Genomic DNA, 27,154 nt, shown 5'->3' on the forward strand with positions numbered 1-27,154 from the left:
AGGGTTTACTTCCTCTTTAAGGTAATAGCATTGATCTCTACTAGCCTCATGTAACATGTTCCCAGTTTCATATCATCATCTGCAGCCTATCCCATCCAAAAACATAGCATGTCCACACTTCTCTGACCCTCATTTCCCCTATTAGGTCTGCAGTTTATGACAGTCCTGTCAAGCATTGCAATAATTGAACATGCTGTGTGGCCCTTTGGTGAGGCCTGGGGCCACATTTGAGGCCATCTTTAGCTCATAAATTCACAATCACTGTTTTAAATCAACTTCCAGGGACAGTGTGCTGCTGAAGTGGTGTACCTGATAGGTGTGGGCACAGGGTGTGCCAGGTGTGCCTGGGCACACCCTAATCACCTTGTGCCCATTAGCATTATCACTCTATGTACAGGCAGGGAGATAGGAAAGATCTCCCTCTTATTTGCTCTGCCATTTCTCTTTCTCTGGGGAGGGAGATCAATATGCCAGGGTCTTATACATGTAGACACATTTCTTTATATGATGATATAATGCATGTGTGCTTGAGCTTTGGGGTCCACAGCCTAATACAATAGACTGCTCACACCTATGCTGATATTTCACTGGACTGCGCATATCACAATTGTTCTAAGCAAATAACTAAACTGGAGTTGTTCTTTAAAGTGTAAATAAGATTTGGATGGAGTGGAGAGGGATTAGAACACCTGTCTGGTTTTTATCACTGTCTGTGACCCCATTGAGGAGATTCAGCCTCTCTATTTGTCCTATTTCCAGTTCACTGAGATTGGAACTTAAAAAAATCACAAATTTTGGGTTGTCATCAGAAGAAGAATAAAGGAGAAATATTCCAATGGGGACACTAGTTCTGATGACAACCAGGGATTTCCTCTCACTTCCTGTTTTGGCTGTGGGACAGGAAGTGAAGAGATATCTCCCCAATGAGATACAGATGGCAAAAAATAAATATCCAGGGGTCATAACCCTCCCTACGGCTACATTCACACTTTAGCGATTTGTAAACATGCAAAAAAAAAAAAATGGCTGTCGTATTTGCATTGCCATTCAACAATAATCACACCCCCAAATGTGGCAAAAACATTTTTGCACATAAAAAAGAAACACATGACAAACATGGCAAAATATGCGGTCAAAAATTATATATTGGAAAAATAAATAATTGTTGGATCGTTGGTAAATATTATTGTAACATGTTCTGTTAATAGGGGATAGGATCCTATCATTCACGCACCTCCTCATTCACCCACGCCATTCACAGAAAGGGTTGGTTTACTAAAACTGGAGAGTGCAAAATCTGGTGCTGCTCTGCATGGTAGCCAATCAGCTTCTAACTTGAACTTGTTCAATTAAGCTTTGACAGAAAATCCTGGAAGCTGATTGGTTTCTATGCAGTGCTGCTCCAGATTGTATACTTTCCATTTTTAGTAAATCAACCCCTATGTGTTGCAATTCTGTGAAACCAATGCAAGTCCTTAATAAATCAAGGAGAGAACAGAAAAAGGTGGGTGGCTGTCGGGACTTCCTCAATGTTTTGAAATGAACTCATACAGTGGCAGAAGTTCAGTGATGTGAAGAGGACCTGTCATCACTGGTGATTAGAGTCCTACGCCAAGGAGCGATCAGCGGGACGTGGAATACATTTTGTTGGAGGTAAGTTATGTGACTAAAGCTATAGCCAAAAAAAAAAAAAACCCTAAACTTCAGCTTTAAAGCTCTCCCAATTAAAAAAAAAATCAGTTGTATGGATAAATTCTCCAGGATTGGGGGCATCTTTGGAAATTGGTGACAAATGGCCGCCATGTACTGTATGATCATAGAACAGAAGAGGCCTTCAGTGTAGAAAATGTAAAAGAGCATACTAGCTTAAAATAAACTGAATAAAATAAAAATAAATAAAGTGCTCCCTCTCCTACTCGTTGTATATGCCCAGCAGTAAAATGTGTGCTATGGTGTCGCCTCAGCTCATATTCTGTGTAGCACTGTATCTCTGTAATAAAACAAAAAACAAAAAAAAGTAAAATAGTCACGCTTCGGGCACATTTTTTTTATTCTAACTCTATGTCCACTTGGATGGTGGGGCTAGAACCTGGACTCACAGCGCAGGCGCCGTTCATCTTTGGCTATTTTCGGAATCTCTGTGTGCTGTGTACTGCGCATGCGCAGTACACAGCAGACACTATCCGATGGGGGACACAATGTGATAGGATACCGGCCATACACGGTTGGAATCTCGACTGGGTCAGCAGGAAGGTAGACAGAACAAAACTCTGGATAGGCGCACACTGGAGAAAGACTTGAAATCCCGTCTTTTATTGAAAAAATAACGTAGGTCACATCAAATCAAATCAAATAATCCACAGCAAAAAGGTAACAGGGTACAAAGCTGACACTTTTCGCACTGTGATCAGTGCTTACTCATGGATCAGCAGGAACCGGCTGAGATTGGAACCATTAATGGGCAGGCTGAATGTACCAAGTTGATCGATCAATCAACTTGGGTACAACCAGCCTGCCGGTTCTGCTTGCGATTATCGTAGGCAGCTGCTATAGGCACTAGCGATAATCACTGTCTTCTCTCTGCAGATCGCCCCCCCCCCCCCCCCCCCCCGCCAGGAGAAGACAATTGCTCAGCAGAGGGATTCCACTGTCAACACATGGTGTTGATGGGGGAATCGTGCAAATATCGTGCAAATGTCTTTCCTGCAACTCATGGTTGCAGGAAAGAAATTTGCAACATCTATGGTCTGCCTTAGACAGAGTAGGGAGTATCTCATTATTTGTTGGTGGCTTTGTACCTATTGGGGAGATTCCCTCTCACCTCCTGTCCTGGTGGTCACAGAGGAAATCAAATCCTCCTAAAGAGGGACATAATCAGTAGTAAAAAAAAAACACAGATTCTATGCATTTAGCACATTTATTGTTTTCTTTAACAATCAGAGGAATTTCCTCCTAATGTCCTGTCCAGTTGATCCCACAGGAAATTAGGGCAAATCTCCCCTATAGGAGATCTGTTGAAAGCGTAAAGGAAAGTTCATATTAATATAACAGGGCTTAAACTGAATCTGCAAGCTGATATTGCTCTAGCGTCCTTTGTTTCATTATTCTGTTTTTATTGGCACAAGATTAAATAAGAGTGAGAGTGGGATCGATCGCTGGCTCAGAGGACATGTGCATCATGTGTGCCTACAGCCTCCGGGAACCCCTGCATTTATCTGAACACATGGCAGATCTTTTTCGTATATGCGGAGGTGTTCTTGCTTTTGTGCCTACCCTGGAGGCTGATAACCAGGGAACATGAGATTATACATCAAAGTAATGGCTGTTTGCTCGGCTTTAGGTAAAGGCGGTGGTGATGGGTTGAGAAATCACTCATACATTGTGTGCCAACACTTTTTAAACAGAAAAAAAAAAATATTAAACAGAAGGAAAATCTGGCAACGATGATAAAACATAGGATATTACAATATGATGATATAATGTCTTACTGACATTTTTTATCTGGCTTATTTTACTGCTTTTGGCATCCATGATTTAGTATTGTTTGCTAACCCTACATGACAGTGTGCTTCTATAAAAGTGAACTTTGCTTATACTGGGCTAAGTAACTGGTTTAGTTTACTGTTTAGAGTAGGGTTTCTCAACCGGTCAACCGGGCTTCCATGGAACCCTAGGGTTCCTCCAGTTTGCTAAGGGTTCCTTGAGCAATGAATCATTTCTGCCTCTCAGATAAGTTCCCACTGACACCATTGATCTTTTTAGCTATCTGTAAAGGGGTAATTCTTCCACAAGTGTAAGGAGCATTCTTCTCACTGACCATCACACTATTTGCAGTATGTATCATGGGTTGTAGATATACAGTGGAACCTTGGATTATAAGCATAATCCATTCCAGGATAATGCTTGTAATCCAAAGCACTTGTATATCAAAGCGAGTTTCACCATTGAAGTAATTGAAAACAAAGATAATTTGTTCTGCATTGACTTCTATTGCATGCAATGCCACATGTGGCCAGAGGTGGGGGGGGGGTGCCAGAGAAACTCGGAAATACTCGGCTGCACTCAAAAACCCTCGGAAAGGCTCAGGAACAGTGTTTCCGAATATTTCCAAGTATTTTTGAACAGCTCTGACCGAGTGTCACCGGTGACTCCGCACCTCTGGCCAAATGCAGTATTGCACACCGCAGAGGCTTGAATCCTTCTGGTTTTGCGAGACAACACTCGCAAACCGAGTCAGAACTTAAAAAAAAAAATTGCTCGTATTGCGAAATGCTCGTTAACCACGTTACTCACAATCCGGGGTTCCACTGTAGTCATTTTTATTCTCCAGTCCGGAAAGTTATTTTAAGGGTTCCCCTGTGTTGAAAAGTTGGGAAAGTTCTTGTACCTGTATACAACGTATAAACGAGAGCACTTTTTACATTTCTGCTATGGACCTGTTTAGCGATAACTTTGTCATAACAGAAGATGGCAAAGTATTGTGTAGATTCTTTTTTGGTGGACAATTTTGCTTTTTTGTCAATATTGTCTTTTATGCAAGCTATAGACAAAAAAAAGAGAAAAAAAATGTGCTTAAAGATTTAATGGGAATGTGTTTTATTTAAAAAAAAAAAAAAAAAAAGGTTTCCTTAACTGATGTCCTATGGAGACCAAAGGTAACCTTTTTGATCTGCATATAAATGAAATAGTAAATGCAATGCAACAATACAGGGAGGTTGATTTATTAAAGTCAAATACAGTGGTACCTCGGATTACGAGCATAATTCGTTCCAGAAAAATGCTTGTAATCCAAAGCACTCATACTGTATTACAAAGCGTGTTTCCCCATAGAAGTCAATAGAAGCTCAGATAATTTGTTCCACATTGACTTCTATTGTATGCAGTACTGCATGTGGCCAGAGGTGGGGGCGGAAATGCTCGGATGCACGGTGTTTCCGAGTGGCACAAAGTGCATCTGAGTGCGTCCGAGTGTCACTGGCGCCCCCACGCCTCTGGCCAAATGCGTTACTGCACAAAAAAAAAAAAAAAACACCAACAGCACGCAATGGGGGAGATTTACTAAAGCTGGTGCACTCCAAATCTGGTGCAGGTGTGTTTCAATCAGCTTCTAACTTCAGCTTGTTCAATTAAGCTTTGGTAATAAAACCTGGAAGCTAATTGGTTTCTATGTAGAGCTGCACCAGATTTTGCACCCCTAATATCTTGCTTATGAGTTAACTTTTTCCCTGTTGAATTTTAAATAGATTTATTGTGGAAAATAGAACATGCTGGGGCGTGGGAAGTGCATTAACCCAAACCCTATCTACTTTCTTTGCTCTGACTGCTGGAAATGGACCAAAAATGAAAACTGATTGGTTGCTTCAAATACTGTACATCAATGTTCTTTGGTTCCTTACGGCATACAGTTGTTCTCAACTTTAATTCAAAAATTGCCTAGATCATGTACAGTATTAATGTGCTTTGGCAGAAAAACAAAAGTATTCTCCCAGACCCAGGTTGACCATTTATGGCCCCAAGTGATATGGCAGCTCTGAACATTACTTGCAGTAATCAGGCTTGCATTGGTGAACAAGCACGTGATAAATTTAATTGCTCAGAAATTTTGATTGCTGAAAGATAGATAAAAGGTTTTGGGTAAGCAGAGAGGGGTCTTCAAACTAGTCATTTCCGTGAATCTCAGAGTTTTACAATGCCTCATGGTGTAGTTCCGTAACAGCTAGAGGCCCGTAGCTTGAGGATCCCTGCTATAGGGGAACAATCTTCCTGCCTTCAGCCATTGTTACACGTTACTTTTTGAATTCTGCATTTTAATTAAAATTTGTATCATAAATTTCACAATAAAGATGCTTTCTCCCCATTATACTCATCCCCTTTCAGAAAATGCTACAAGGGGCATCTTGCGAACACAAAGTGAGTGTGAAACCCACGTTAGGTTGTTGTACAATGTAGCCCAGAAAAAAAGAAACCCCTTCAAGAACACAGAGTATTTCTCAGTAGTACTTATCAATTGACTTTACAAAATTTTGGTAAGTGGAGAGGTATGCAATAATCTATAGCAGTGGTCTCCAAACTGTGGCCCGGGAGTTGGAAGCGGTTGATTGTTTTTATCTTGCCCTTGGGGTACTATTTCATCCACTAGCATCAACAATAGGTCATAATTCCTGTCGCTGACACCATCAAAAGGGCACACTTTCTTCCACTGACACCAATGGTGGGGCACAATTCCTTCCATTGACACCAACAATGGGGCACAATTTCTTCCAATGACACCAATGATGCGCCACTATTCCTCTCGCTGACACCAGCAATGGACCACTACTCCCCCCCACAGACACCAACGAAAAGGGCACAATTCCTCCCACTGTCACCAACAATGGGGCAGAATTTCTTCCATTGACACGAACGATGGGGCACTATTCCTGCAACTGACAACAACAATGGGGCACTATTCATTCCATTGACACCAAAGATAGGGCATTGTTTACTCCCACTGGATGCAAGGACATTTTCTACTCCCACTGGCCCTAATCCAGCCCCCCTAAAGTCTGAAGCACAGTAAACTGGCCCTTTGTTTAGAAAGTTTGGAGACCCCCTGATCTATAGGAAGCAATACATTTTCAAAAGCTTACTGTAATCAGACTAATAGAGTTGTCAAAAATGATTTGAATTGTTCATTATGCGTAACTGTAAATCAATCTCAAAGCTTATTTTACAAAGGTCATCGACTGTCTTCTAATCAATTGCTTCAGGAAACAGCAGGTATTCATTATCAATCTATATGCTGCAATAAACTTTGCTGATGCAGTTAAAGAGGATCTTCAGTCTTAACAAAAAACATAATTTAAAAGTCAGCAGCTATAAATACTGTAGCTACTGACTTACCCTAGGTTCGCACTAGTGCGATGTGGCAACCAGTGCAATTACAGCGCCGATTCCCGAATCGCTCCTCTCCCGCGGGCAGTTCACACTGCCTTGCATGAACCGCTGCAGGTATCATTAACAAAGTTGATGACACACACAGTTTAGTTCACAGATCGCAGTGCGAACTCGCACAGGAATAGGAATGGATAGGTGAGAACACCCATGCGATATGATTCTAATGCGGGGGAAAAAACAAATCCCTGCACTATTTTCTGTGCGAATCCAATGTGAGTTCAGCCATGCAACTGTATGGCTGAACTCGCATTGCTCAGAGACCGCATGAGATCGGCAGTGTGAACCCAAGCTTAAAAAAAAAGCATGCTTACCTGTAGAAGGGTTCCAGCACTGTCTTCACATGGGCCGGTTCTTCGTCGTACTTTGGGTCTCCAGCACCGGCATGTCTACTAAGGGAAGCCAGCTCTGACTCTTTGCAGCTTCACATCCGGCTTCCCACTGCGCATATGCGGGCTGTGCTGCACTTTGTGAATGGTCCCACAGCTTTCTGTGACCTGTGACATGACCCAGAAGGTTGCGGGAGGGTGGAGGAAGAACTTCCACCCTCATGGTCGAGGGGGAAAGCGGGAGAAGATCCCTGCTAAAACTAGGTAACCCACCCACAAAAATATCCACCTAAAGTGGGAAAAGAGAGGGGAAGGAGGTGTTAAAACAGAACTTTGCTTCCAGTTCTGCTTTAGGTTTTACCTGCATAGTTTACATAATGTTATTTTTAAAGTATATACTGTATAAACCAAATCACTAAAATCATGTACAAGCTTTAACATGCTAATGTCATTTCAGATATAATTTTAGTATTTCTTAAATCTGCAGCCTTCATGAACTACTTTTTGCCAGGCTGTACACATACATGTGGCAGCACAGCCGTGGGCTTTAACGTCGTGCTGCCACATATATGTGTACAGGAAGCCCAAGAAACACCCCCGGTGTTAAGATCAGGTGAAATTAATACTTGGTAAACCTGGCATGAAGGCCTTTGTTCTGACTCTGGATTGGGCTCCTTTTGTTGTCATTCTGGCACAGGGTCTTCTGACGGGGACTACAAGGCACTATCTGTATGGACATTATGCAGTTATAGTCCACTGTTGTCACCACCAGGGAACCAATCATCACTAGAGTGCATGATTGTAGACGGGAAGTGTCTGCAAGAGAATGCAGTAGATAAACAGCATAGAGCTATAACAAAGGAGATGAAAGCAAGTATTCCATTACAAAATGGCAGTTGCTTATAGTGCACTTTTATGTAGCAAACTAAATACAAGTTTTACATGCTATTTTTTCTTTTTCCTGTTGGTTTTTAGATATGGCTTTTGACCTATGGAAAGTTGGTGTCCTCCGATATACAGTATCATATTAACAGTGATTTTGGAGCTGCCTCATCTGTTCCTACATTTATCAGTATTATAATGGTTGACATTTAGCAACAGCTGGAGGCTGGAAAGTGGAAAAAATGCTTCACAAATATTCCTCTAACTACCACATACTGGCATGAGAACCAGCCTGCCTGGCTGGCTCCTCTGCCTCACCCTCGCATACTGTACCTCTCATTTGGAACCATGTACTAATATTCAGGTCTTCAAACGCTGGCTGTAGATAGACTCCATCCAGTTGCAAACACTTGTTTCCATGCTAAGCAGCTTTGTCCTCCCATCCATGGCAGCTGTCTTTTCCTACCCATGGCAAATTAGTTGAATTAGTGATATGGCTGGTTATGTGCTGGGGGTTCTTCCTCTGGGAATAGCCATCTTTTGCTGATGCCATGTGTACAGTACACCACTGAGCTTTACAAGTTGGATAGAGCAGCATTGTCATCTGAAATCTGTTAATCTACATTGAAGAGTGTGAATTCTGAGCGCTCAGCCAGGGAATGATAAGGGCTTTCTCAGCCGCGTTGCTGAATTTATACAGATGCGGGGTGATGTGATACTCTCCTAGAAGATGAGTCATTATGAAGTGAATATAGAAGCATCACATAGAACTGAATTGAGAATTATGAATAGAAGCTGCTTATCTTTTATGTCTTTTTTGTTAATGCATGCAACATCATGCAAACTACCAGTAGTTTTAAACATTTCCATGAATAGTTGCTACTGCTGATGACGTTCATATAGGGTTAAATTAGGACGGGGGGGGGGGGGGGGGTGTATCGTCAAATCAAACCACTTTGTACATGTTACAATATCCAAATTTTTTGTAATTTGCTGTCTTAAGACAAAAGGTAAATTAAACTTCAACTGCTACAATTGGACATTAGCACTTCAAAGGCTAAGGCCGCGTACACACGTGCGGATTGTCTGTCCAACTTAGTCCGCTGAACCGTGTTTCAGCGGACAATCCGCTCGTGTGTGGGCTTCAGCAGACTTTTTCAGCGGACTGTCTGACGAACAAAGTCTTACGGAATTTCCGAAATTTTGTCCGTTCAAACTTGGTTTTGTCCGTCCAAACTTGGTTTCAGCGGACAGTCCGCTCGTGTGTAGGCAAGTTGGACGGACTAAGTATGGTGCATGCTCAGAAAGGATTTACACGGCCGAAGGATGCATTGCAGTGTATAGGACGTCGTTTTTCTAGTCCCGTCGTACGTGCTGTACACGTCATCGCGCACGCTTTCAGCGGACTGTCTGCTCATCGTGTGTGGTCAAGTCCGTTCATGCAAATTTTGAACGGACTGTCTGTCGGATTGTCTGACGAACTTAGTTGGCCAGACAATCCGCCCGTGTGTACGCGGCCTTACAGTGACCACAACTCGCCGACTCCATATTTCAGTCTTTATTTCTAGCACTATTGTCCAGCTCAGTCCCTCTGCCTGTAATCTGGTATTCTGAGAACCCCTCTTGTAATGTAGAAGAGCTATTCCAAAACACGCCCACTACAGACTCCTTGTGGTTTCTTCCACATAGAAAGCCTAGTGCAAAATAAATCAAGTAAGCAGTTTCTCAAAGGCACCGATTGTATTTAAAGGCTAAGTTCACCATTGTTTACCTTTTTTTTTTTTTCAAAATTCCAGCTATGTACCAATATAGCACTACATGTACTTCTTTTGTAAAAATAAAGCAGCTTTCTATTTATTCTACACATGGTTACTTCACTGTCTGTATGGCTGTTTAAAAACACTTATCCATTACTTCTGCCTTACTTCCTGGACAGACTATAGGTCATGACACAGAAAGGAGCTGACCAGCTGATCTCATTAGCACACACCCTGCATCATCTACATTCAGCTGGTCAGCTCCTTTCTTTTTCATGACCTGAAGTCTGTCCAGGAAGTAAGGCAGAAGTAATGGAGAAGTCCATGAGGACAAAGAGGTAAGCGTGTGTAGAATAAATGAAAAGCTGTTTTATTTTTGCCAAAGAAGTACATTAATGCTATATTGGTACAAAGAGAAGCTGGGATTAAGAAAAAAAATGTGAACAAAGGGGAACTTAGCCTTTAAAGCTGCCATAGAAGTCAACTGGTGATACAATAAGCACAGACAGAGGATGTTACAAAGCACAGGCTTTATTAGGTTCATTCTCTAATACTTTGTAAGGTGATCTTAGGATCTTTTCTGCAGTGGATTACAGAGACTGCAGGTAAAGGTAAAATAAGTTAAAGCTTAAGCACAACAGTAACGTGCTCCTTGAAAGAACACCTACATCAAAAATAAAAAAAGAAATACTTTTTGATTGGAGTACCAAGAGAAATAAGACACACAAAAAAGTTAAATCTTACAGTTCACCGTTTAGTAGCCTGCTCTGCTTTGAGGTAACTTCAATAAACAGTCAAGTCCCTGGGATTTGGCAGTTGCCCGGCCAGAGCTTATTACCAAAAGGATTCTCAACTTAGGCAGAAGTAGAGGCCCCATGTATAGCCCAGATACAAAAATCCAATATGGGCACAGAGATCGATCTGATGGATGAACACGGTGTTTCAGGTACTATAATGGCACTTCAGTACTCTTGTTACTTGAGGAACATCTTAGACAAGGTCAGGTTAAGAGCAACCACCTTAAAATTCCCCTTTGTACCTGTAACTGGGTCTGAATGAAATTATCTGCTGCCCAGGGTGCCCTGAACCCACTGCATTTAGTAAGAAGCAAGACTCAATTTCGTGTGAATTTGGGTTTTTGCATACCATATGTCATCACACCTGTTGAAGGGTCTGTAGAGGCCATTATTAGAAAGTGGGATTTTTTTTTTTTCTGGATGGGGTTGTCTGGTGGTTACAATACCTGTCTAGTTTTTAATGCTGTCTTTGTTCCTGTTAGGGAGGTACCTTCTCTTTTTACCCTTGTGAGCACTGGTATTGAGACCGAAAGTAAGGAAAAAGGTAAAAAATTGAGCAGATATAGAAGAAATATATGGGAAATTTTGCAATGGAGGCATATGTTCCAGTTCTAGGAGCAGATTTACCTCACTTTGGAGAATTTTCTCCCACATTCTGTTCTGTTTAAAGGGCAGGAGGGAGTAAAATAAATATTCTTGAGTGGTGCAAAAAACAAACTGTCAAGGTTTATTTGTTTCCTACCCTATCCAACATTGAAAAAAGTGTTTTAGATACATACAGTAAGTGATAGAAAGCTACAGTATATTCTGTGTGTGACAGCACCCCTTTAAAGTGCCAATTGGGGAATCCAACATCAAGATGGTGACACCTTGAGCCTATGGTTTTGTGTTGATGGCGTCAGTGTGAGATGCCACTGAGATCATTTAAAACTCAATGACAGATGCATTTGACCTGCAGTGGACCTGCTTCTGAACTGCAATTAACCTACTCAAGTGGATTTTGCATTCCCATAGACTTGTATGGAAATGCAAAACCCATGTTATCTGAACAAAATCCCGTGACATAGGTTCTCACATTGCTTTGAGTGGAATACAGGTGCAGAAATGCAAATACCGGTGGAGTCCCTGCAAGGTGTAAACTTCAAGCAGGTGATTTTTAACCCAAAATATCAGTTTGGAGTAGAGTGCCCTTTAAATATTAGCCCTTGTACACACGGTCGGACATTCCGACGGAAAATGTCCGATCGGACCGTGTTGTCGGATAATCCGACCGTGTGTGGGCTTCATCTGACTTTTTCCGTCGGAATGTCCGACCAACAAAGTTTGAGAGCTGGATATAAAACTTTTCCGACAACATGATCTGATCGGGCTTTGTCCGATTGTTTGTAGAGAATTCCGATCGGACAAAGTGCCACGCATGCTCAGATCAAATTCCTAGACCAAAGCTATTGGCTACTAGCCTGAACGTAGTCCCGTCGTAACTAAATAACGTCATCACGTTCTGAATGATCGGATTTTCCGACAACTTTGTCCGACCGTGTGTATGCAACATCAGTTTCGGACAAAATCCAACAAATTTTGTTGTCGGAATGTCCGACCGTGTGTACAAGGGCTTAGGCTTTAACTATGGTTTAAGTTTACACTAAACTTTCTGCTGGACATGACGTAGAGATTCTTTCTTTCTGATAAGATTTTGTCAACATAGAGCTCTATGTTGATATTGGTGAGTTGTATACTGAGAAAAAAGAAGTAAAAATAATTCCTCGATATGGTATATATTTTCCATTACTGTGATTTATGATGTAAAATCTGTTCAATTTATCTTGTGGGAAAGGATAAGATCACATATAGATGGTATGTGTGGAGGATGGGGTAGTGTGATTTACTTGATGCTTGAACTGTCAACATGTACCTGCTCCATCTCCAGATGTTTTCCATCACTATACTATTTCAGTCATGTAGATGGGATTTATTATCCAGCGAAGGGTATGTTCTGCCAGTCATACTCTGTGCTGCTTAGTATACATCCTGAATTATTGGCAGAACTGTCTTGTTTGTGTAATAAAAAGTCGCTGTTGGCCACTGATTGCCAGATTTAATAAAATGATGCGAATCTGAGTCAGAAGACACATTTTCCAACATCAGTCAGATATTTTATTTTCTCAGAGAACAAAATAAGATTGGTTACTATAAACACTTTTGCTGGAGAACTTTATTTTCCTTTGTTTTTATAAAAAGTACCCAGAACTGTACTGGTACTTCAGAGTGCCTGTATGTCAGGACAATTGTCCTAATGATGACCTGGGTGACCCATATCTTGGGGTGCTCTGGTATATAAATTTGGACCCAACCTACCTGGGTCAGAGCTTGTCCCCTCCAAGTTCCTATTGGTGAGTGAGGGTGCCCATTCCAGTGACAGACCAATTATAAGGCTTAAGCTAACCATACATAATGATAATTCCACCATTCAGTCAGCTAATTTCATTCAAAAGCCCTTAAAGTAGAACTCCATGAAAAAAAAAGTTCTCCTATGCAGTGGGGCTGTGACCGCACTGCATGGATTCACTGCTTGTTTCGTCTAGGGCTGAACCGAAAGGCTATACTTTTTTTTTTTTTTTTTAGGTAATTCTATTAATAATTGTAAGGTAAACATACACAAGAAAGAAAAACTATATATAGATATACATATGTAAGTAATACAACTACAGTATACGTTTAACTTTATAATCCAAACACAACAGAAAAAAGTAAGATGTCTAAATGAGTATGCATTAACTGAACAAAACAAAATAAAACAAATAGTAACGAAAGGCTATACTTACCCGATTCTTCGACCCTCTGGAAAATCGCGCTCCTCTATATCCAGTGGTGAACTGTTCCTGCTGTCCTCATCTAGTACCGGTCTATGGGTGTGATGACCTCAGGAACAGTCCATTCACAAGACCGCTAATGTGCGAGGGGGGCAGGAGCAGCGGGAACCAGTCTTGGACATGGAGGATCGGCAGATTAGGTAAGTATATTTCTCTGCAATCCCCCTAGACAGAAACAAGCAATTCTTCTTTTTCGCTAGACCTGCTACTTGAATGGTTTCCCAAATGTATTAAACAGGTCTCTTTTATTGCCAAACTCAAGGAAACATAATGTAAAGCAAAGTTTAATTAAATGTTTAAGTATATAGCATATTTAGAAGTATATTTATATATACATTATATGTTCTTTAGTCCACGGAGTTGTAGAGGATATACTACATATACTAGAATCTACCTATAAATCCAATTTTGCATGCACTATACATTAAACTTTGATTGCATTGTTCTTTCATACAACTTTATACCATACGTAATAATTTAAAAGATTGAATATTGGTGATCATGAAAGTTATAATTCTTAATGAAACTATTTTCTAGCACAGACACAATAAAAAAAATTTCAATTCTTCTATTTTTCCTCAGCACTACAGTTGAAAACAATTGTTGATTTGTCCCCATTTACCACTAGAAAACTGAACGTTTAGAAAATGAACATTTTCTAAAAAAAAATCTTTTAACTAGCTTTAGAAACTGGAGGAAGTAGGCCAGGCAGTTGACCTATTTATTTGTAAATAGAGGGTGGGACAGCCAGTGTCTTTACTTTTAAAGCCCCATGTAAAGGTCACATTGACATTTGCACTTTTAATGTATTGTAGTAATGAAGGATTTTATTTCAGTTGGTGATTCATTAAGGGAGCACCACAAAGCACCCCATTGGCGATCCCCTCTATTGAAAACAATATAATGTCTCTATGTGCATGTCTATATGCATGTCGCTATGTTAAACAACATTGGGTGTACAAAGTCCTGTAGTTTCACTCATACTTCTTGCTGTCAGCACCGTGAAATGAAAGGAAAGGAAGTCACTGGAGGTAGTAGAGGGATCGGAAGCAATTGTTCTAAAACAATCGCCACACCCAAGAGCCCTCTGGATCAAAAGTCACACCATCTAAAATGTTTTATTTTACTTGTGGGTGGACTAACTGGGATGTGTTGAATCACTCACCAACTTAACCAATATTTAGAGGACTTCTGTGGGGAGACCTCCCTGCTGAAGTCCTACTCTCAGCCACCGTGGAGTATCACATCTACTGCTACATCAGGGTAGTCTCACCCCTCTAGCATCAGTCCACAATATAGAATGAATAGAAAACCTGATGGTGGGTGCAAGTCTCCCGTATAGGCAAGTGAGCATGCTGAAAATCAAGGTGTAAGTGTTTACCCCATGAGCTCAATACACCAACCACCATCCAGATGAATTGAAAGGTGAGTTTCGGGTGAACTTACTTCTTTAAGCTTACTAACATGACATTAAATCCCAGAGAAGAAGCAAGCACTGGTGAGCTGTGAGGGATTTGGCAGTGATTAGTAAATTACTAAGTGATTACAGAGAGCATATTACGATTAGCTGCGGATGTACCATAAAATGCACATCTGCCTAAGTAAAGGGCCCTTTATACGCAACTTAAGTTGCATTGAGTTCTAAGAGCCCCTAAAGCGTCAGCTGTTCCTCTTGCTAGGGAATTTTCCCATGAAGACCCCATAAATGGCATATCTCCTGGGACAAATGGAAAGAAGTCGAGGAAAAATCATACTGGGAAAAGAAGCATCTGTAGATATTTTTCTGCTGCCATTTTCATTCCTGATTAGAATTGCTTGAGATACTATACCTAACGGAAAACATATTTGAACACTCCAGAAGACATACATTCATGGTTGCAACAAATGTCTTAATTTCTAACAGTTGTGCTTTGTCAGTTTTTGTTGGCTGGGGGCTGCCCATATAATAAAGCTGCCAGACACATGGACTTACTTAACAAGGCAAAGAGTAGTGTGCAAATCTCATAACACATAGTAACCAAATGACACCCACCCTGCACTGTTCAGGCTGTGACCTGATGAATGGTGGACTCTGATAAGTATGCATGATAAGTCTATTTTTTGTATAAGCTTAGCAATAATTCAGAGACTTGTAATGTGATAAAAAAGGTAGAGAATCATGCTTTTTAATAATCATGCATCAAGCAGACAAAAAGAAGAGGGAGAGGGGGGAGTGCCTTGGGAAGATCAAATCTTTCCTTTTTACAATTACATTTTCAATTCCTGTATGCGTATTGTGTAAATTTCCAAGTGCCAAGATGGTACAACTTAATGTCACATGCACACAAGTTGCACGAGCACTAGCTGGGCTATAGACAAAGGAAGACACTGGTCGCAGGAAACACTTCCTCAAACATGGCACTGACAGTTGTGGATGGATAAGGGAGAGCACAGAATGGTCATGGGGACAAAGGTCACAATAAATACCTGACATGGGTTCAAAACATGGGTTCAAAAATAATAAAGTTGCTGGAGTTGTGCTTTAAAGTGCCATATATCATAAGCCTTTTTTTTTTTTCATTTTTAGGTAGAGTAGGGGAGGGCACACTGTCAGTTTTTGTTTTGTCACCTTTGTCTCTTTGGGATGACTCCGCAGGAAGTAAGAGAGAGGATATCTTTACAATATGAGGGATATCTCCTCCTAGTTATCAAAGTAACAAATGTCCTTATTGGAACATTTTTCACTATTTCTGTTCTGGTGGTAACTAAGAATTTTGGATTTGCCATCACTTTCATTCCTGGTGATCAGGACAGTTAAGATGAAAATGTTGAGAAGAGACTGCAGGGGCATTATTGAACCCTAGTACCTGTAAACAAGAGTCTTCCAATGTGGGATATGCAAGTTTTCCGATAGGGGCTGCAGCCAATCAGATGCAACCAGTGTTTAGGTTTCAGATAGGGGAATTGAGTGATTTTGTTTGTTGAACAAGAAATATCTAAAGCCGCGTACACACGTAGCGGTATGTCCGACGTACTTAGTCTGGCAGACTTCCCGCCAGACTGTCCGTCTGACTTTCCGAACGGGCTACTTGCCCACACACGGCACTTTTTGAGCGGACTAATACGGCGTACTAAGTCCGCCGTACTATCCGCCCTACTTTTGAAATGAACGGACTCGCCCACACACGCGGAGGAAAGTCCGCTCATTTTGAGCGCGTCTCCAGGTAGGCGGGGCCCGCGAAGGAGACGTCGCTGGCCCCGCCGCCTGGTATGGACTTAAAGGGGAACCCCAACGCCGAAAAAAATCGGCGTGGGGGTCCCCCCCAAGTCCACAACAGACCCTTGTCCGAGCACGCTACCTGGCCGGCCAGGAAAGGGGGGGCGAGCGAGCGCCCCCCCCTCCTGAGCCGTACCAGGCCGCATGCCCTCAACATGGGGGGTGCCTTGGGGAAGGGGGGGCCGCGCGCCCCCCCACCCCAAAGCACCTTGTCCCCATGTTGATGAGGACAAGGGCCTCTTCCCGACAACCCTGGCCGTTGGTTGTCGGGGTCTGCGGGCGGGGGCTTATCGGAATCCGGGAGCCCCCTTTAATAAGGGGGCCCCCGGATACCGGCCCCCCACCCTATGTGAATGAGTATGGGGTACAATGTACCCCTACCCATTCACCTGTAAAATAAAAGTACAAAAAAAACACAACACACGAGATAAAATACTTTATTGCACAGCTCCGGGGGTCTTCCGTCTTCGGGGGTCTTCTCGCCGGACTCCTCCGCTATCTTCTTGTAGCTCTTTTGCTAGCGGAGGAGTCCGGCTTTCTTCCTCGCCGCCGGCCTCTTCTTCCGACTTCGGGGGTCTTGTCCCCCTCTTCGGTTCTTCTGCCGGGCCACCGCGCCTTCTTATAGCTCTTTTACAGGCGGTGGCCCGGTCTTCTGTCGCCGCCGCCTTCCGTTCTTCTTCTTCATCTTCTTCTTCTTCTTCTCCAGGAGATGTTGACTCGATGATCTCTCCGGCCACAATGCCAGGGACGCGCTGCGCTGCCACTTATATAGGGACAAGGGGCGGTGTCACATGGGTTTGTGTCACATGGGTTGGTCACATGGGTTGATGTCACATGGCGACAGTCCCAGCATCCTCCGGGACTGTGACATCGTAAGGGGGCGGGGTCACCATGTGACACCAACCCATGTGACATAAACCCATGTGACACTGCCCCTTGTCCCTATATAAGTGGCAGCGCAGCGCGTCCCTGGCATTGCGGCCGGAGAGATCGTCGAGTCAACATCTCCTGGAGAAGAAGAAGAAGAAGAACGGAAGGCAGCGGCGACAGAAGACCGGGCCACCGCCTGTAAAAGAGCTATAAGAAGGCGCGGTGGCCCGGCAGAAGAACCGAAGAGGGGGACAAGACCCCCGAAGTCGGAAGAAGAGGCCGGCGGCCAGGAAGAAAGCCGGACTCCTCCGCTAGCAAAAGAGCTACAAGAAGATAGCGGAGGAGTCCGGCGAGAAGACCCCCGAAGACGGAAGACCCCCGGAGCTGTGCAATAAAGTATTTTATCTTGTGTGTTGTGTTTTTTTTGTACTTTTATTTTTCAGGTGAATGGGTAGGGGTACATTGTACCCCATACTCATTCACATAGGGTGGGGGGCCGGTATCCGGGGGCCCCCTTATTAAAGGGGGCTCCCGGATTCCGATAAGCCCCCCGCCCGCAGACCCCGACAACCAACGGCCAGGGTTGTCGGGAAGAGGCCCTTGTCCTCATCAACATGGGGACAAGGTGCTTTGGGGTGGGGGGGCCACGCGGCCCCCCCTTCCCCAAGGCACCCCCCATGTTGAGGGCACGCGGCCTGGTACGGCTCAGGAGGGGGGGGCGCTCGCTCACCCCCCCTTTCCTGGCCGGCCGGGTAGCGTGCTCGGGCAAGGGTCTGTTGTGGACTTGGGGGGGACCCCCACGCCGATTTTTTTCGGCGTTGGGGTTCCCCTTTAAGTCCATACCAGGCGGCGGGGCCAGCGACGTCTCCTTCACGGGCCCCGCCTACCTGGAGACCCGCTCAAAATGAGCGGACTTTTCTCCGGGCGGGAAAAGTCCGCTCATTTCAAAAGTACGGCGGACTGGCATACACACGGCCGGATTGTCCGCCGAAATGCGAGTCCGGCGGGAAGATTGGAGTGCAACACGGCATTCTAAGTCCGCCGTACATTCGGGTCAAAAAAGTATGCCGGAGGCTACACACGGGGGGATTGTTTGGTGGACTTGAGTTTGCCGGACTTTTCCACCGGATTGTTTGATCGTGTGTATGCGGCATTAAGGTGTATGGCCAGCTAGTGGAACCGTATTGTTTTTTTCTTTTTCATTTTGGATAGCGTAAGAAAGGGTTATAACCCCTGATAAAAATGTTGTGCCATCTGTGTCCCATTGTGGAGATTTACCATCACTTCCTGTCTTATAGCCAAATGGAAAGTTAGAGGAAATCTCTGCAAAATAAGGGAATCCATTGGGTGCCCCCCAGGTCACCAGAGCTAGTGTCCCTATTGGAAGATGTCCCCTCTATTACTTTTCTGGGGACAACCCAAGATTTGGGAATTTCTTTAACTTTCACTTTAAATGATAATGGCCAACAGGACAATTAGGTGTGAATGGGTTCCCATGAGTACAGTGTATACTTCATGATTCTATACAAACAGATTGGAACACTATAAGTAATGAATACTCTTTAGATGATTTATTAAAAGCTAACAAAACTGAGGACATTTTTTTTTGTGAAATAAAGATGCTGTTTATCTACTTGTGATCATGCTTTGCTTTGAAATATTTATTATAATGTATATGCATGCACATTGCTAGTGGCTTTTCATTTCTAACAGGTCTCTCTTTTTCCTCCTTTTGTTATATTTACAGATCGGGGGAATGTAGAGGTTGGCCTCCTGCAGCTCATTGGAGATCCACCACCAGAACAGATCACTAAAATCTTTGGCCCTGATAAGACTCCCGGCTATGTATTTGGAGAAGATGCCAACACTGGACAGGTGGCACAGTACCATCTTCCTAGCCCCATGTTTAGGGACTTTTCTATTCTGTTCCACATACAGCCTACCACTACCAAGGCGGGAATGCTGTTCTCCATCACTGATGCTTCACAGTCTATTGTGTACATTGGAGTGAAGCTGTCAGAAGTCAAAGATGGTAAGCAGCAGATCATTTTTTTCTACACCGAGCCTGGATCAACAGTGAGCTATCCTGCCGCCACCTTCCGCGTCCCAGCACTGACAAACCAATGGACACGCTTTGCACTCAGTGTGGAAGAAGAGGAGGTTGCCCTGTACATGGAGTGTAATGAACTGAAGAGGGTCCGATTTGAGAGGTCGCCTGATGAGATGGAACTGGAGGATGGATCTGGACTTTTCGTGGCTCAGGCTGGAGGGGCTGATCCCGACCGCTACCAGGTAACAGTCTTTTCAGAATAAGGTCATGAGGCGGTCATCTGTTAACAGAAAAATTATGTATGGTAGTGCATCAGTGGTCGTGCCAGGGTGTTTATTAGCTAATCATTTGTAGTTAGCAAAGCCAAGAATTCTTGATGCATGGCCATGTTTTTACTATGTGTCAAATGTTCATGTGTTGCAGAAAAGGAGATGATTATAAAGTGTTAATTTTATAGTACTGGATACATTTTTTAAGTTATTTTGTAAATTATGCTTACATGTGTGATGATAGTTGGGTGGAAGAAATGGCTCAAGTGTAATAGCCATGAAAAAGAAGCTCTTAAATCAGGTAACTTTGCTGAGCTCTATTTGCATTTCATGTGCACCAAACTGAAAAGCACCTTTAATAGTGAAATCAAGCACCTTGAGGTATTTGCATGTATGCTTACCCGCTGTTTACCTGCAGAGAGGAATACCTAAAACATGGGTTGCACTGTGAAGGTGACCATACACTATAGGATCTAATACTACAATCGTCTCTAGATATACCATCAAGTATGTCGTGCAGCCTTTCACAATCTTTTATACAGAAGACCCCTTAAAATAACAGCACATTTGTGTGGTCAGAAAGTTGTAAATATAATAATAAATAAAAGAACAAAGACTGTAGTAGAAACATTTTTATTGAGTATAGCCTCATATAATAAAGGTCAAAGGGAGGTAAAAACATGCCATCATCCAATTTGAAACATTAAAAGGTGCAAGGGTGAAAATGTGAGGACAGTTGCTGATGCTGACCAATACAGAAGGACACCCAGACAGGCTAATGGACTATCACGACACTAATACACAGACCCAAAGTTTAAGATAAAAAAATTCAACCAAAAATAGATACAAACATATTAAAAAATATCCCACACATACACAAATTCCCAACAGGTACCCCCGTAGGGTTAGAATTGAGGCGGGACGATTTCTATCATCAGGAGAAGTGACGTAAAGTGGGGGCTGATGGGCGGGCGCAGGACGTGAGGACGCCGCCAGGTGACGTGCAGAGGGTTGGGGATGGACGCCGCGTCCTCTCCAAAGGAAGCGGGTGGCTCCGGTCGGAGTGAACACGAGCCCCCCTCCGCAATAGCACGCCACTACTGCCGCATCCCCCGCTCCTCCTCCTCCATCGGAAACGGATCGCTGGAATAAAGCGCCGCCGGTCGGCGGTCCCTCAGCCCTCCTCCTATACCCCCCCTCCGTACTAGCAGGGAGCCTGGATGAAAACCCTGAGAGCCTACAGGAGCCCTAGAGACCTGAGAGCAGCAGGGTGTTCGAGAAGATAAACAAAGGACGGTATTGTACATGTTAGTGCTATAGAAACTATCTGTCTGTTGGCTGTTCAGCTGGGCATGGGGATAGGACGGCCCCGGTAAGTCTAAGGTTTTGAACAAGTTACTGTTCTCTGAGATGAGCATTATAACAGTTTCATGCTGCCAGTGATGTAACGTGAATAACTTTTAGGCTCCAGAGGCACGAGGTAGTGAACTTTTCTCTCTGCTGAGGACTCCCACTCATAGATATGTTTCTCACCTATAAAGTATGATATAATCTATATCCTATATCCTGCAAGAATCCTGTACTAACCCTGTGTAAGCAGGTAAAGCATGAAAAGCTATTGGGTCCAGCTGTTATAAATCCACATGTATAAGCATATGTTTTTTTCTACAGCGAACGGGAATCAGGATTAACGACAGGTTATATTGGATATATCCTGGCTTGCCTCAACAAAACGAACCAGGTGTTCTGCATGTTCTGTGGGTTCTGAAATGTATGCTAAATACAACCCGTAATATGACAATTTTAACACCGATTGTAATATACAAAGGGTCAGCTAAGTAGACCTCCCACACAGAGGTAAACGGTGTCCCCTTATCAAAGACGTCTATGGTTATATAAGCCTATTCTTGAATGTTACCCGTAGAGAGAGCGGGGCTGTAAGGTATCTTAATACACAGGAGCCCAGTGCGTTTGTAAATCGGGCTCTAATCGAGAAAAGAGTAAACGGAGTGAGTATTACCGGACTAACTACAGCTTCATATTAATATTTATAAACATTTTACACCTAATTATAAATCGGGCACCATATTCTCAAAAACACGGGCAGAACATTATTAAGCGGACATATAAAGCGAAGAGAGGAGGAGAAGGCGGGGCAAGGAGAAGAAGATTGAGATAAAATAAGAAGGAGGGAAACGATCGTATAAGACACCATGTGTAAGTCGGCCAATAAAGCCGCTAAAAGCAGAACTTCGCGGACCTCTAAAGAGAAAGGTTTAGATACTACCATCCAACAATATTTAATGCAAGGAGGAAGCCCCAAAAACTCCGGAACAGGCGAGAAACAGCAGCCTGACCAAGAACAGAGGAAAGGACTAGGAAAACGTAAAGAGGATACTGCCCCACATCTGAGAGATGATACGGTGATAGATAGTGATATGGACAACAGCAAAGCGGATGAGTCAAGGGTAATAGATCTTCCTCCTACAAAAGGAGAAATGCGGGAGATGCTGTTGAGACTCAAAAACGCAATTAAAGCGGATATCCGGGGGCTCCGAGAGGATCTCGGAAGCCTGCTAGAGAGAGTAGAGGCCACGGAGAATCGCATTGAACAACAATCCCAGGAAGTAAGCAAAATTAAGGAGCAAGTAGAAATAGTACTACAAGGGCAGAGGGAGATCTGGTACAAATTGGAAGATCAGGAGAACCAAAGTAGAAGGAAAAACCTACGGATTCGATCTGTCCTGGAGGAAAAAGGAGAAGACTTGAGGAGGATATTTGAAAGCATATTCTCCGTTTGTTGGGGAGACGGGAGGGAAGGCCCCCCAAAAATTGATAGGATTCACAGGATAGGCAAAATACGCCAACCTGATACAGAGAGACCCAGAGACATTATCGTAAGATTTACTTACTTTGATGAAAAAGCAACACTCTGGAGAAAGCTCAGAGGGAAGACTACACTGCAGTATAAGGGAAGGGACGTACAAATCTTTTCCGACCTATCATTCGCGACCCTAGCGAGAAGACGGCTTCTGAAGCCGCTGCTGGCAGAGATGGGTGCGCGAAGTGTGAAATACGGGTCTATCACAATCTGGAGGAATCATGATCCAGAACCTGGTTGGGGGGGAGTGGGGGGGGAGAGGAGGAGGAAGGTTTCCGATGGGGGGGGCGGAAGGAGGATGGGGGATGTAGGCAATGCACCCTCTCATCCTTCCTAAATAGGGGAAGGGGGGAGGAGGCGTAGGTCAAGGAGCCTCAGACCCTCAGAACAAGTCGTTTGGGAGATGGTATGGGCTTATACAATCATCCACCAAACAAGGGCCGAGACTGGGCCGCAGGGAGGGGGGAGGTAGGGGTAAGGGGTAGGGGAGGTGGGGTACGGGATGAGTAGAAGGGTGAAAGGGTGGGGGGGACCGGGTGCGGTGGAGGGAGGGATAGGAAGGAAAAGTAGATCATATAAAAATCATAACATTATTACCCAAGTAAGAGAAGGGAGGTGCCAGGGAATTAGGCAGCCAACTGCTAAATGAAAGGCATAAACTTCCTAACATATAATGTAAGGGGATTGAATACCCCGACCAAGAGTCATAAGTTTCTGGCAGAGCTAAAGCGATATGAGGCAGATGTGGTGGCACTTCAGGAGACACATATCTCCCTGACATCAAATATTAGATTATACTCGAAGAACTTCCCTATCTAGTACTACAGCGACACAATATCTACAAGGAGTAGAGGGGTCGCGATAGGGTTTTAAAAAAAAATGAAGTTCCAATTAGTGGATAGGATGAGTGATGTGGAAGGGAGGTATTTGTTCCTGAAGGGTACACTAGATGAGATGGATTGCACAATAGTTAATATCTATGCCCCTAATGCCAATCCCATTGGGTTTTTAAAGACGATACTAACTAAGTTAACCAAGTTCAAGAAGGAATATGTGATAATGCTAGGAGATATAAATTTTTGTCTCAATCCGGGACTAGATAGCACGTCCGGGACACAGAGGATGAGAAACGATCAGCTAAGAAACATTCAGCAAAAATTATATACTAGCCAGTTGGTAGATGCCTGGCGAGTCATGAACCCAAAGAGTCGAGATTACTCGTTCTACTCCCCGGTACATGCGACATACTCCCGTATTGACTATATTTTTATAGACCACGGGCTACTAGATCAGATGGTTGAAGCTAGCATAGAAGCAACTACCCTCTCAGACCACGCCCCCGTTAAGATCAAAATAAATAATTCAAGTAATTAGATAAGATCCTCGACATGGCGGATCAACGAAGATCTGCTATATGACGAAGAGGATAGAGTTAGGATTGGCAGAGAAATCGAACATTATTTTGCATTGAATGATATTCCGGAAACTGCAGGTCAAATAGTGTGGGAGGCACATAAAGCCTATATAAGAGGAATACTGATTGCAGTAGGGTCCAAAAAAAAAAAAAATGAGAGCCATGAAAACTAAAAGATTAATGGAGGAGATATACAACTTAGAACAAGAGCACAAAAAAAGTCAGCCCCAAAAGGATATAATATACAAAAAATTAGTTAATACCCGAGAGGAATTAAAGGGTCTCCTGGAACAAGAAACCAGGAGGGTCTTTAATGGTCGGGCCCGAGAACGTTACCTTTGGGGGGATAAAACAGGTAAATATCTTGCTAAGATGGTGCAAAAAGAAAAAACAAAAAATTGTATTGGTAAAATTATGAACAAAAATGGTAATATGGCATTTTCAACGAAGCAATCGCGGAAACTTTTAGGAAATATTTTGAAGAGACCCACTCAGACAGAGAACAGAAGGTACAGGGTGAGGCGCGCGAGAAGAACATTGCGGCTTTCCTAAAAAAAATTAGACTACCCAAAATCAGTACGCTGGAAAGGGAGACTCTTGATCGGCCAATCTCGGTCGAAGAAATTAATAAGGCTTTGACAAAATCAGCTCCGGGAAAATCTCCTGGACCGGACGGTTTCACAACACTCTATTATAAAACATATAGAGAAATCTTAACACCAAAAATATGTCACTATTTTAACGGGTTGGGTGAGAAATATAGTATGAGTAGTGAGGGCTTATTGGCCACAATCACACTAATTTATAAAGATGGGAAAGATCCAACACAATGCACTAGCTATAGGCCAATTTCGTTACTCAACACAGATACGAAACTATATGCCAAGATCTTAGCAGAACGGATAAGGGATTTGATGAAGAGCCTGGTTCACCCAGACCAGGTGGGGTTCGTACCAGGACGGGAAGGGAGAGATAATGGTTTAAGAACCCTTCTTCTGCTCCAACAGATGTGACGGAGGGAGACCCCCAGTCTGCTTCTGTCTACGGACGCACAGAAGGCCTTCGACAGAGTGGACTGGGGGTTTATGTTCCAAACAATGGCCGAGATGGGAATTGGCCCGAAAATAATACAGAGGGTGAGAGTTCTATATAACCAACCCACAGCGCGGGTAAAAGTCAACGGACAGGAGTCTGCTAAATTCGAACTGAAACGGGGGACAAGACAGGGATGTCCCCTGTCGCCCCTTCTGTTCGTGATGTCAATGGAACCCCTCCTCGCATCAATCCGAGATAGCCCGGATATAATGGGGGTAAAAATTGGGAAGGAGGAACATAAGCTATCTGCCTTCGCGGACGACATACTATTTTATATATGCAATCCTAAACGGTCCGTCCCAAACTTAATAAGGATACTAGAAAAATACGGAGAACTGTCCAATTTTAAAATAAATCGATCAAAATCCGAAATATTAAACATAAATACCAATAAGGCTGAGGTGCAACTAATTCAGCAGAATTGGAGTTTCCCGTGGCGAAAGGAGCTTAAATACTTGGGCATAAAATTGGCTAATTCTGAGAAGAGACTCTACCGCATCAATTACATACCGCTACTGAATGAAATTCAGGCGGAGTGTAAGGGATGTAGTAAAAGGTCGGTATCATGGTTGGGGCGAATAAACATAGTGAAGATGATAATATTTGCAAAAATCCTATACCGCTTTCAGATGCTACCGATAGCGTTGTCTAATGCATATTTCGCTAAACTTAAATCAGTACTAAATAAATTCATATGGAAGCACAAAAAACCCAGAATAGCCTTTGCTAGCTTGAGACAACCAAAAGATAGAGGTGGGCTGGCGATTCCAGACATTCAGATGTACTATAAAGCGGTGGTTCTGTCTAGGGTGAGCGAATGGACCAAAAGGGACAATAAAGAAAAAAAGTGGGTAAAACTCGAGCACGAAAGTTGTGGAGCACAATTAGGTAAACAAATATGGAATCCCCCACACAAGAGGCAGAAGCCCTGGATAGGAAACAATTTAACACGTAATACTTTTCGAATATGGGATATGGTATATAAGCACGTTAACGGAAAATATAATTCACCTCTTATGGCACTAAAGGATAATAAATATTTTTTGCCAGGTTGCAAGGAGATAGGAAGTAATTGGGTAAAGGAAGAAGCACAGCTTAAAGATGTAATTAGGGAAGGTAGTATAGCACCTTTTCACGAAATAAAACAAAAAACAGACATAATGGTGATAGACGAGTGGAGATACTGCCAGCTCTCCCGCTTTATAAAAAAACTCCCGCAGCCGATTAGGGCGGCTGATGAATTGACCCCATTGGAACAATTATGTATAACAAAGAACTCCAAGGGGATAGTTTCTAGGTGGTATAAGTTGTTGCTGTCAGCGGGAGAGTTGGGAGTACCTCCATTCGTTAAAAAATGGGAAAGGGAACTAGGCTCACAAAAGGACAAGGTAACGTTAGGTAAAATATTTAAATTGGTCCATAGCTCAGCCATAGACTCTAAAACCGCAGAGATGAGTTACAAATGCTTGTTGAGGTGGTACTATACCCCAGATAGAAATAGTAAATTTCAATCAGACACGTCAGGGGAATGCTGGCGTGGATGTGGGGGAACAGGTACTATGGCTCACATATGGTGGGGGTGCCCAAAGATCAAGATCTATTGGAACCAGATCCTATCGCATATTAAAACCATAACCAGTTCTGTGGTAATCGCAGACCCCTGGGTAGTTCTGTTTCATGGTATAGGGGGTAGCGTAAAACAGTACAAGATGTCCTTGACCCCACATTTATTAAACGCGGGGAAAAAATTA

The 27,154-nt window shown here is 43.2% G+C and overlaps 1 protein-coding gene across 4 annotated transcripts in view; it reads left to right on the forward strand.

The window, feature by feature from the left end:
* Positions 1 to 27,154, forward strand: part of COL18A1 (collagen type XVIII alpha 1 chain) — a 299,672-nt gene that overhangs the window by 160,378 nt on the left and 112,140 nt on the right. For all 4 annotated transcript variants that reach the window (XM_077448146.1, XM_077448143.1, XM_077448144.1 and 1 more), the window contains one exon: positions 19,442 to 19,986. In XM_077448146.1, the coding sequence (XP_077304272.1) occupies positions 19,442 to 19,986 (545 nt within the window). The remainder of the gene's footprint in view (positions 1 to 19,441; positions 19,987 to 27,154) is intronic.

The sequence above is a fragment of the Lithobates pipiens genome, unplaced genomic scaffold (genome assembly GCF_037356315.1).
Source record: "Lithobates pipiens isolate NorthernLeopardFrog02 unplaced genomic scaffold, aLitPip1_a1.2 Scaffold_22, whole genome shotgun sequence".
In the NCBI taxonomy this organism is placed as follows: Eukaryota; Metazoa; Chordata; class Amphibia; order Anura; family Ranidae; genus Lithobates; species Lithobates pipiens.